Here is a 12095-nt window from a genome sequence, read left to right on the forward strand (position 1 = left end):
CACTCACAATGAACAAATATATAGATGTAGATATACATGTTTATCACTGACTATTCAGTGTCGTTTCACTCTAATCTGCCCCAAGGAATTTATTAACAACAACATGAGCTACTCTTGCCTTCTAGGGCAGGACGAAATACAGACTTGATATATAATTTATACATAATCTCAGGTGAGATTAATTCCACTTTGGGGAACATTTTTTGGATCAACTGCAGCTACTGCTTATACTGCTATATATATATACTGCTTATGCTGAACAGATAAAGTGCACAGAAAGACAGCATGAGACAGGGACTGAACACTTGCTGCTATATGTACTGTAACCAACAGTCTCCAGATCTGCCATTTCAACAGCACATTTTTGATCTGTGTAAGAAAGAAGCAGCTGACTTGCAGTTTCTTTTTGAAGTGAGACACTAATTCAATTTGAAAGATCAGTCTCCAGCATGCAACTCACAAGAGTTTTTGTATTGCACTGATAACACTGATGCACTGGTAACAGATTGAGATCAAATTTTAACATTATATGCATCTTTTTGCCTAGAGAATTAAATTCATTGGGTTAGCCAAGTCTACATTTTTCTAACAGCAATTCCAACAGAGGGCAGTACTCCCAATGAACTACGCTATTGTAATTTACTGGCATTCCCAAAGAGAGTTAGGCACAGAGTGTTCCTTTATTCTTTGTGAGATAGCAACAAGTCTTGAGGTCACAGGTTGCAGAATCATCTAATAAAGGCATGTAAACAGTGATCAAAAGAGCATAGTTTAGATAATATCCTGCTATGGATTTTGTTTCCTCAGAAATACAAATAACTGCAGGAAATTTGCTGAAAAAAGGTTATTAAAAATCATCAGCTATTAATGAATATAGCCTCAAAGACTAGATTACTACTGTTAAATGTAGTGTCATATGAAAGCAAAATGAAATGCTAAAAAACCTATATTCATGAATTTAATTTTTATTAATTTTATTTTCCAATAACAGATTTTAAATAAGATTTGACTAAGACTGGGAGTAACATAAAAAAATAAAGGGATCTTTGCCTTTCTTGTCTCTTGGCCTGTCTTGTTGAGTCTCCCAAGGCAAACACAGCTGCTGTTGCTGTGCATTACTTTTCTTTCTTAGGTAAGGATTTTATTGTCTCAGCTTTGCAACAGAAGCTGTACATTTTTTGAGGAAGAATGCTACCTTATTATGTCCATATTTTAGCAATGAGTTCTTCACTGTAAAGCCTATCTAGTGTTCAAATTCACCTGAACATTTGTTCACTGTAATAACTTTAATACAAGGCTGTAATTTAAATAATTTTATCGACAGTGGCTGTTATCATCTATTCACAAGCCTGGAGCACAGGCTACGGCTTCCACTTTTCCAAATGAGAAGCTTAAATGAGATGACAGACAAAGTGGCAATCTCCCTCTGTACAAACACACATGACAAGCTTCTGCTTGACTGGAACATTTCTGAAGCAAAGTTTTGTCAGCAACCGCCAATTTCTTGAGCTGAAAGCACTTTGCAAGAAGCACCAGTCTTAATTACATTTCACGCACTTTGTCCAGTCAGCTATGGCACACACTGTTACAGTCTGTTGGAAGTTGTTGTTTTTTCCTATCAAATCCTTTGTCTGGGACTTCAGGAGTTCTGTCTGCAAACTAGTCCAGGTATAGGACATCACCAACAACTTGCCATTTCCCTAGGTTTCTTAAACTGCAGGGTATTCTTGTTTCTCTTCTATGAGGGTTAGGCCTAGTGTGTATTTCTCACACCTCAGATGAATACAGGATTATTCTTGGGACTACCTAAACAGCCTCCAGTTAAACAAGTCCAGCACAGGTGTGAAAGATGGATTTTGCAGGATTTGGTTAGCTGTAATCTTATTTCCTATAGGTGAGTACAGCATATAAAACCAAATTGAGAGGTCTGCAATATTCACCCTTATTTTTCAACATATTCATGAAAGCTGTTTTCATGGATAAAATTGCAGTGGTTTAGTTTGGGTTTTTTTTCATTTTTTAAAATTAAATAAGTATCACAGAATCATAGAGTGGCCTTGGTTGGAATGGACCTTGGAAGATTATCTTGTTCCAACCTCCCCTGCCGTGGGCAGGGATACCTTCCACTAGACCAGGTTGTTCAAAGCCTCATCCAACCTGGCTTTGGACACTTCCAGGGATGAGGCATCCACAACTTCTCAGGGCAATCTGTTCCTGTGCCTTGCCACCCTTACCACAGTAAAGAATTTCTTACTAAGGTCTAATCTAAATCTACCACCTTTCAGTTTGAAGCCATTCCCCCTTGTCCTATCACTACATGCCCTTGTAAATAGGACCACTCCTGTGTTAAGTACACCTCCTTGATTGTTTCTAAGCTAACTTCTATGAACGAAAGTGATAAAGCTTTATCAAAGACATCTTTCCTTCACACATGTTACTCGTGCCTTCAGTTTGAAGAGAAATGTGCCCTAAGCTATGACAAATTCTTATAGATAAAGGCTGATAGACTATACAATATAAAGAGTTATGTGTGAAAAGAGAAGCAAAATTAGATACTGAATATTTGTCTTCATAAATTAGACTTCAACCTTGTATGTTATATTCCTTCCTCAAAACATTGTCATTTCTTCCCGCATCGTGAACTAACTTCTGGTTTGCCCAATGACCCCTGCAAAAATTTGCCATGAAGGCAACAGGACTCAGTCCCTCCTGTAAGAAAATAGGTGCAGATCTCTACTTGCATATAGTGACCTTTCAGTTGTGTTTGTGTTGTTCAGAATCCTTCATGTGCAAGGAGGACAATAAGCTGTTTATCTTTGTTATATGAGGGCATTACACTAAGGTTTCTTGAACTTACAGATTTGATGTCAGGTTTCCAAGGGCTTAAATGCAGAAGGGACTGGACTTCAGTGCTATGGAGAATGTCATGAAACAGATGTGATGGCATTGTATGAAGAGTTAAAGCTGCCAAACATGTCATAAGGTTTGGTAACTTCTTGCAACAATAACCTTTACAGAAAAATAAGTCCTACAAAGAAAGTAATTTCCAACTGGAGGAAATGCTTTTAAAGGAAATCATCAATTTCTGTCTCAAAGATTAACCTGAAGCTGCAACAGTAAAATTGTTTCACTTGAAAATGAGTGAACACGGTCACTAGTACATCCATCTCAAGGATCCTCCTGGCCATTTGCATTGACTTACCCGCTTATGAAGACGTTCTGCTTCCTCCTGATATGCAGCAAGTTGCTGTTTCCATTGTTTCACATTGGCAGTGGACTCCAGCAGGGCTGCTGTGAGCTTAGCGTTATTACCCTTGAGCGTGGCCAGTTCTGCCTCCCAGTGCTTGCTGATTGTCGAACTGCACAGACAGAATGAGAATGGTCAGAACTCCCAAATCTCTTCCTTTATGTTTTTTAAATATCTTATTTTTTTTCTATCCAGAAAAAAAGAGAATTACAGAAAAACTTATATAACCAACAATAACCAAATATAATATCTATTTGGTATATAACTAATACACCAAACAGAATAACCAAATGAGAATCCAAATGCTCAAATCATCAAAACTATAAATTAGGAAAATATAGGTAATACAATTATTGGAAAACAACATCTACCTTCCCAGTCCAACAGAGTATATTTATAAATAAAATGTTAAAGATCATGAAATCCACATCAGCTTGCCAAAAGCAACACCAGGCAATTCAAGAATATGTATATGATTAGTCACTCTTTTAATATATGCACATTGAAAGGAAGTGTTTTTTTAATCCACTACTTTATTAAATATGTTGTAGAAAAATATTTGTCATTGATTTGATTAAAGAGAGCTAATTGAGTGCTTTGCAAGTGCAGCTTTGTCTTAATGCAAGCCTTCCATTTCTGAAATACATTTTACTAAATACCATATTTAATTTGTTCTTGCAAATTCAAAGATCTTGAATTTCATAATACTGTTAATATGTTTTTCCTCACTAATATCAGCAAAGAGAGTAGAGATCAAGTAGGATGGATACACTACTGCATTACTTCAAGGTGGAAGCTGATGTTGAGGATTACTGAACTACCCTATAGAGAAAAATTCCTGCTTACAATTTAGTTGTTCTCTTAGCAAATATAGGGCTTTAATTTTCACAACTAACTAGTTTGCTATCATCTGCAGACCATATCTTTACACTCAGTATGCAAGGGAAAAGTATCTCAAGACACATCAGGTGAATGCATTATATACATTATATGCAAATATCTCATTAATGTGTAGTCATATAATGCTAATATCAAGTGAGATGCACACTTACATGGACTGTATATACAGAAAATAATGAATTTTGTTTAATTAGCTCACTATTAAAGGCATCAATGAAAACTAAAATTCTGTAACTATGAGCAAAATGCCATTGTATGAAGAATTATTATAATATTATTATATATTCAAGCATATTTGTTAAAATTATTAAATTAATTATAATTCATTACTATTCTGAATGTAAGTTTATAGATTTATTTGAACTTTGTACACATGTATAATGAAATATTCTGCTGTCATTTTGCCCACTTAGTTTCTTTTTTCCTGCATATGCAAAGTCCATCCCATCAAAGCATATTTCAAAAATAAATGCTATAAAAATAAATCGTATAAATGCTCCTTAGGTGTTCAAAATGAATCAAACACTGGGGAACTTTCATTACCTATTCAGACCATGTGTACTGTTTCACTAAAATATTATATCTGATTCTTCCATGGTCCAGCATTTTCTTCCAAACAGTGCTTTGTCCCCTTGAACAGAAATACAAATTCCTCCAGAAGAGGAATATGCCCCAGCATTTAATGACACAACTAATTACAAGTTCACAATTGGAAATTTTAAATCTTAAAGGACTAAACTAAAATAGTGATGCACACAAACTGATATAAGACAGCTGTATCTGAGGCAGTCAAAGGCTGAGAAATGTTTGATCATTCACTATCCTAAAGAAGTGAAAGGATTTTTTTTAATCTACTAATGTGTATATCTACAGTGATACCCTTCTAATCCATGAAGATCCCAGAAGCCAGGTTCTCAGGTAGTGATGAACAATAATGTGAGGGTGGTTAGTGGTGTGTATCACTTTCACCTTTGCCTGGTGCCCCTACTACAATGCCTCCCAAGAAAATAGCCAGGAGCTTTTACGTTATTCCTTGTATAATGGAATGTCAGTATGAAATATGAAGCATGTATTTTCTATTACTGCTATGGATACCCTAGTTCAAAAGCTGTAAGGTTTCTTCAGATCTGGTTATTTTTTAATTGGTTATTCTCAACTGGAATGCATTATTTCTTAACTGTACTCTTTTTCCCTAAGGTACCTACATAGTCGGCAGGAACCTTCCTGTTGTAATACAGGTGTGAACTTGTTTGTAGCATATACTTGGGTTTTTTCTATGAATAATTGTTTCTTCTACAGATTCTACTACAGCCACATAATTACTTAAATTAGTCTAATTTTGTATTTGTTAATATACAATGACTTCCTAACTCTTTAGACTTACCCTGTTTCTTATTACTGGGAAACACAGTTCCAAATGTCTGAATTTTTTTGGTTCGTAAAATCACAATTTGATTAAAATAGCCCATAACCAGTTCTGACTGTTCTGACTTTCTTTTCACCAATACTTTCTTGAGATTATTAAAAAAAAAAAAAAAGGAAAATAAAAAATAAAAACAACAAAGACGATAATGAAATTATGTTCTGTGGATTACTTTGGTTAAAACTGGATTTAGATTAAGAACCAGATGAAGGCACACTTACAGCAGGGTGTTCTTAGGTTAGACTGAGAATATCTGCATTGAAGCCTGTATCTGTAGAGCTACTTTGGTTCAAATTTACCAAACCTTCCTGAACAAAGACTGGGAAACATGATACAGGCACAATGAAATTGACCTTTGGAGGAGGAGATGCTGAAGCTAACCCCTGAGAAAGGGAACACACTGATCAATAAGATGATGTTCACATGGAAAGTCCAAAGGGGTCCCAGAAACTGCTCAAGCACATAGCCAGAATTTTGATGATGGAACAGGTGCGCTACAGTCCCTTGGGATAGGTAAAGGAGAGCTGCACATATTCTTTCTCTCTAAAACCTTTTACTTAATTCCTGTCTGAAAGGCTTGCTGCTAAAAGGAATTGATTTTGTCCTCACTGCATTAGATTCTGTCACAGAAAATACATTCACAGCCCTGACAGGTTGTCTTAACAGTTGTAAATATCTAAATGTAATCTGAATCATCCCTCATGTGTTCTGAGACTATGTACCCTACAAAGCACTTGAAATATGTACACTTACTCAGCAATCACACTCATCCAAACAGTAATTTCTACCAGAGCACTTTCCAGCTCTGCAGTGTAGTAGAAAGCTGTGTATAAACATTGAGGGACACACAGTCATACACACTTGCACTCCTGTGGTGCAAGAATTCAACCTAGGCGCATACATGTTTTATTTTCTACTGAAAGCCATCCATCCCTTTGCTGGCAATGTCACAATTTTAACAGTTATTTCTTGAAACCTGTCAGAATTAACATCACTGACTGCCTGACAAGCCCAAAGTTTCAAGACAGTCCTTCAAAAAAAGAAACATTTTTAACACTAGCTTGTTGCCAGATTTTCAGCATAAAAAGCTACACAAAAGTTTTAAAAATACCCTAATAGAGAATAAAGCCTAGTCATGTCCCCTGTGAAACTTCAGAACATCTGAAAAGACAAGGACAAAATGTTTAGCCTAAATCGAACTGGTGCCAAATACGAGAGAGAAAGGGGTGCTCTAAAGAATCATAGCAAACTTTCTATTTTATTTGCTCAACTACCATGCTAATACAAAAATAAAAACAAACAAAAATGAACAAACAAACAAACAACAACAACAACAACAACAACAACAAACTTTCATGGGATTTCAAGCACCCTTTATTGAGCAAAAGGTCAAAACTCTCCTGAATCCCATGTCCTTGGTTTTGGCCACAGTATCTGGCATATGTGTAACATCAGCTGTGTCTACAGTCAGAGCACCACATGGTGCCCCACTGTCAAGGCAAAGGATTCAAAATCAGATATTTAACATCTGTGACATCTGGTAATTCAATCGTTTTCACAAAACACTCCTAGAAAAAATGCTGGCTGGTACCGCTTAACTTAGCTGTGATACCCTCTGAAAACTGAAGTAGAAGTCAGCTATCTTCCTTCCATACATTTAGGTATTCTGACCAATTAACATCAGGCCAATCTCCTCTCTCACTGGGGATTAGTTACAAGCCCAGTAAGTCACTGAGGAATAGCTTTGGTATCTGTCCATCTGTGACCTGAATAGTGTGCCAGAGGCTATAAATGCATGATTATCTTTCTCTGCAAAGTAGGTCACTTAAGGAAAATTAATCCGAAAAGCTCCAGCCACCACATTTAGCCAGTTGGAGAAGGCTTGCGAAGGGAAGGGGCGATAAGCACACATTTATGAACTCCATTCAGAATGATGTTATTTTGAGAAATGCTTTCATGACACAAAGAAACAAAAGCACTTCAAACTATGTTTCTGCTTTATGAATCATAATTGCTTATTCACTGTTCCCTTAGTTGAATGCAGTGCCAACACTGTGAAACATGGTTTTAGGCTTATTTCAGATTTATAGCAATAAAATGTACAAGTAATTCCACTTTATTAATATTTAGAGGGCTTCATATTGCATTCATTGAATAAAATTAATTAGTTTAAAATATGTTCTATAGCATAGTCATGGTTTCAAGAAATTACTGTTATTCAGGATAAATTATTTTCGTGAGGTGTCACTGTGATCTGCTTGGCAGGTATGTGGTGAGCAATCCTGTCTTGGAAAAACAGAGGTAAAGACTTCAGCCAACTTTTGACATAAAATGTGGATTCTGGTATAATAACTAAATCCATAAGACTTGAAAAATATGAACAGAGCAGAGTACTGGTAGCTGTCCAGATCACAAATAGCGGCATGTGCTGGAAGCAGCCCAAGAGTCTGGAGGAGTGGGCATTATCAAGCAGAGGGAGTGGTATGTCAACCAACCAGTAACAACACATTAGCTGAGCTGGCAGCAAGGAGTGACCCCTTCTGACAGCTGGGCTGGTAAGCCTTACAGAGCAGCTCCTCATGCTCAACAAAGCACAGGGCCATTGGGAAACATTTGGTTCTGTTGCAATAGCATCTGAGAGATCCAGTGAATGCGAAGCATCGCTTCTTCTCCTTGGAAGGGTAAGGCAAGTGTTTGAGTTTATGTAAAATTCCCTGGTGCACTTGGAAAGGAATTCTGCAAAAGGACCTTATGAAATCTCCCATATCAAGTAAGCTTCAGTTAATGCTGAAGGCTGGAAGGGCAAGATCTCTGCAACAGGCTATGCTTGCTATTGCCTACATTGAAATGTGTTGACTGCTTGATTTGATGGAGATGTTGACTCTGCTGGTACAGCAAGGGGTTGCAGCATCCCTCAAGGCATTCCTAAAATCTCACAAGAAACCTCTGCTCATTCATGCTGAAAATGAGATTCAAGCTCCTCAGCTTATGTCCTGATGTAGAAGAATTTTTAAACAAGCCACTGGGGAATTAAATCCCTTTTTGGAGATTTCAAAAAGCATCTTCTGTGGCCATCTATTAAATGTCTAAAACAATTTTGTGATGGAAAGGATTTAAGCTTGGGTTTTGGGAGTTTGTGCTCTTGCTAGTCCAAAGAACCATAAGCCATCAGTAATGATATGGAAATCTCTCCCTCTCTCTTGAATATTCAAAGCAATAGGGAACAGAAGGGAAATTTGTCTTCTATTAAATTATGGAGGAGAAGCCCTATAACGAGCCAGAAGTTGAAGAAAGAGCCATGGAGTAGACAAGGTTCTATCTCACCACTCCAGGAAGAGGCAAGAAAGAAAGAGTGTGAACTGGACATTTTTGTTTTCCTACAGAGCTGTCTGCTAGTAGGGACTTAACTCTGTATTTATATACATATGGGACAGAATTGCCCAGTTAAATGATTAAAGAACAGCAAAAGAGGAAAAGCTACACTAGGAACAACAGAGTTTGTAAGAAGAAAACTTAAGACACAGAACAATTGCCTCTTCACAGCCACTGCTCACTGTCTTACATGTAGTTGTGTACAACTACATGTAAATAACTCTAACTCTACACATACAAAAGGAAGTCTTACTTGATAAACTGGAATTCGTTTTAGAAAAAGTAAATCTTTTCAAAATTATAATCCAGAGATAATTACCAGGAAATCACTTTGAGTTAAATATTTTGAATGCAGCCAATGAAAAATTAATTAATATTCAAAGAGATCCTTATCCTTAATTACAGTATTCAAAAGAATTTTTAGCAAAGGAGGATAGGTCCCCCGGGGAGAGAAGGAGGAACATTAACAGAGCATGAAAGATATGTTCTTCCCTTTGGGATAAGGAATATCTACATGATCTCAGTGGAGTTACATCAGCACAAAACCAGAGAAACATGGTTACGAATCAGCTTATAGCAAAGAGATGAAGGAGGCCCTTGAAGCACATTGTACTTTAAGTGAGGTGCCTAATATCAAAGCCACCCTGCTGGAAAGCAAGAAAGGCAGCTGATGAAATGAGCAAGCAGCAGGTGAGGGAATTTTGTGTCTGGGAATCTATCATTCTGTACAAATATTGAAGGTTCATCCCACTCCAGGACACGTAATTTTGTTTTGCACAGACCTTTGTTCAACTTGGAGCTACAATATGCTTGATTTCCCAATTTCTGTGTCAATGTAGAAGGCAAATGCAGAAGTTTTTTCTGCAAATTTGGGCAGGTACAATATATGGAGATAGAACAGATTTCTCCCTTGAGATGTTTCACATATGAGCCTTCGGTTTCATTTAGCCTATTAGCCTGGCCAACTCTTGACTGGACTCTCAATCACCTAGAGTACACATGCAGCCCATGGACAGGAGAAGACTTGCCTTTCCAGTTCTGTTGCAGGCATTACTGCTCTTAGGCAGCTCTTGTATTGTGTCTTATCAGCTCACCATGGAAGGATCAATATCCTTGTGGACTAAATGGATGAAAATGACAAAGTTGAGTAATGATACAGACTCCTTCCACTATAGAGCAGACCACTATGCAATGAAAATGGGTGGCCAAACCCTATTTAGATCCACCACTTAAAGCTCTGTATGTTGTAATAAAGTCTTTATTCATCACAGGGCTACAGAAATCACCATAACACAGACTGCTTTCATTATGGGATTTATCACTGAGGAATAGACAGGATATGAAACTCTTTTTAAGAATGGGAGTTTTCACTCTACTACTCTACTACTACATCCATTGTGTGCCTGAAAAAAGCCAAGAGTTAGAAATGGCTATGTATGTGTTCAGTGCAAACACTAAGAGTTAATAGAGTTAATAGAAGAGGGGAGCTCTTGAAAGACACTTGATGAGAAGCAGAAGATTGGATATCAACACAAAATTAATGCTTCAGCAATGATCTCTAGATGTGTGGGATTTAGGTCCCAGTCCTGACCCAAGTTATATGGAGGAACAAAGCAAAGACTAAACGACAACATTACTGAATTTCTTGTACTTCATGCTAATGCACTCTGAATCTGCTTACACAGTAACAATTAAACTCTGTTTCTAATTTAAATTATGCTGTTAAGCACAGTTTTAAGCATGATTTTGTACACTCTATCACAAAACAAAAACCCTGAATTAAACCAGAAAAAGTCCCTGATCTCTCTGAAGAAGCTCAACTTCTAATTTTACACTTTTAAAAAGACCTCATTTTTATCTCAGTCATTAAATTTTATAAAGTAAACAGAATTTGTTATCTCTTTGTGAAGACCACAGGGTATAAACATAAAACAGTAACTCTTTCTTATAACTTAAAGCCCTTTAAAAGCACAAGCATGGCTAACTAATTTCTAGGGGTTTTTTTCAGTAATCATTAAAATTTTATTGACCTAACAATTATCACATATTCTGAAAAAGTAAAAAAAGAAATTTGCCTTGTCCCCTAATTGAAATAGCATATTGGTATAGTTGGAAATAGTTTACTGTCAGATCTGTAGTGTATAACTGATACCCAGTAAGATTTCTTAGTGCACTGAACAACAGGCATAATTCTTTGCTGTTGCTATGGTGTTGAATGACTTCAAACATTCCAACAAAATTACGTTTTTAAAATAAACCAAAGTTATTTAGGAACTTACATACTATTTTATGAAATGACTAGGTATTTGACTGCAAAGAAAATAAAATTGACTCTGGCATTTACAGCACTTAATCACTTTAAGAAATCAATCAGATGATGTGGCTATCAGCAAGTCAAATACTAGGACACGGTAACCCTGACACTAAAATGATCTGAAGCATGGACACCTTCATTGTGAAACTGATCTGTACATACAAGAATTTAATGCAGTTTAACTGCACATTGCTTCTCTGAATTAGTATGGATTAATTCTGCTAGGCCTACACGAGGCAAAATCCCAAATTTCTTTCAAAAGTCCTGCTAATAACAACAGTCTGGGTGTGTGCTGAATCAATTTGCACTCTATCAGCCATGTAACAGAATAGAGTATTCAGCTTCCCCATACACCTCTTACCTGGCTTGTCTTTTATTGAGTGCTATTCAGATTTTTACAGTTTCACTGTACTGTGCTCTCAATTACACTTCAGTGACTTTAAAAAACTTCCCTAGCTTTGTTTTGCCTGGGGTAGGAAGGACAAAGAACAACTTCTTTCAGAGTGGCAACCTCCTCCACTTAGTGAAACAAAGCCAAAAGCCCTGAGCTTCCAAAGGTTGTATGGACTGGGGAATTAGCACTCTGCAAACTGCCCTGCTCAGTGATACCTAGCCAAGTACAGTTTGCCCATAGTCAGGTTTAGCACCCTTCTATCTTCACAGTCTTCTGAAGTCTTATGGAATCTGTAACCCTTCCATTCCCATCTGAAACACTCCTGGGCATGCAGAGTTGATCTGGAGAATACCACTCAAGTGGGTGGCAAGGAAGCCCTCTGATCACTCCAGGTGAGTTGGACTGGAAAAAATGCCTTACAAAACATAGTAACTGTGTCCTACAG

General features: G+C 37.0%; 1 protein-coding gene across 5 annotated transcripts in view; it reads right to left on the reverse strand.

Moving 5' to 3' along the window:
* Positions 1 to 12095, reverse strand: part of HOMER1 (homer scaffold protein 1) — an 88724-nt gene that overhangs the window by 19471 nt on the left and 57158 nt on the right. For all 5 annotated transcript variants that reach the window (XM_086869755.1, XM_086869756.1, XM_086869753.1 and 2 more), the window contains exon 6: positions 3203 to 3359. In XM_086869755.1, the coding sequence (XP_086725881.1) occupies positions 3203 to 3359 (157 nt within the window). The remainder of the gene's footprint in view (positions 1 to 3202; positions 3360 to 12095) is intronic.

This window comes from Cyanistes caeruleus, chromosome Z (assembly GCF_971803275.1).
Source record: "Cyanistes caeruleus chromosome Z, bCyaCae1.hap1.1, whole genome shotgun sequence".
NCBI classification, from domain to species: domain Eukaryota; kingdom Metazoa; phylum Chordata; class Aves; order Passeriformes; family Paridae; genus Cyanistes; species Cyanistes caeruleus.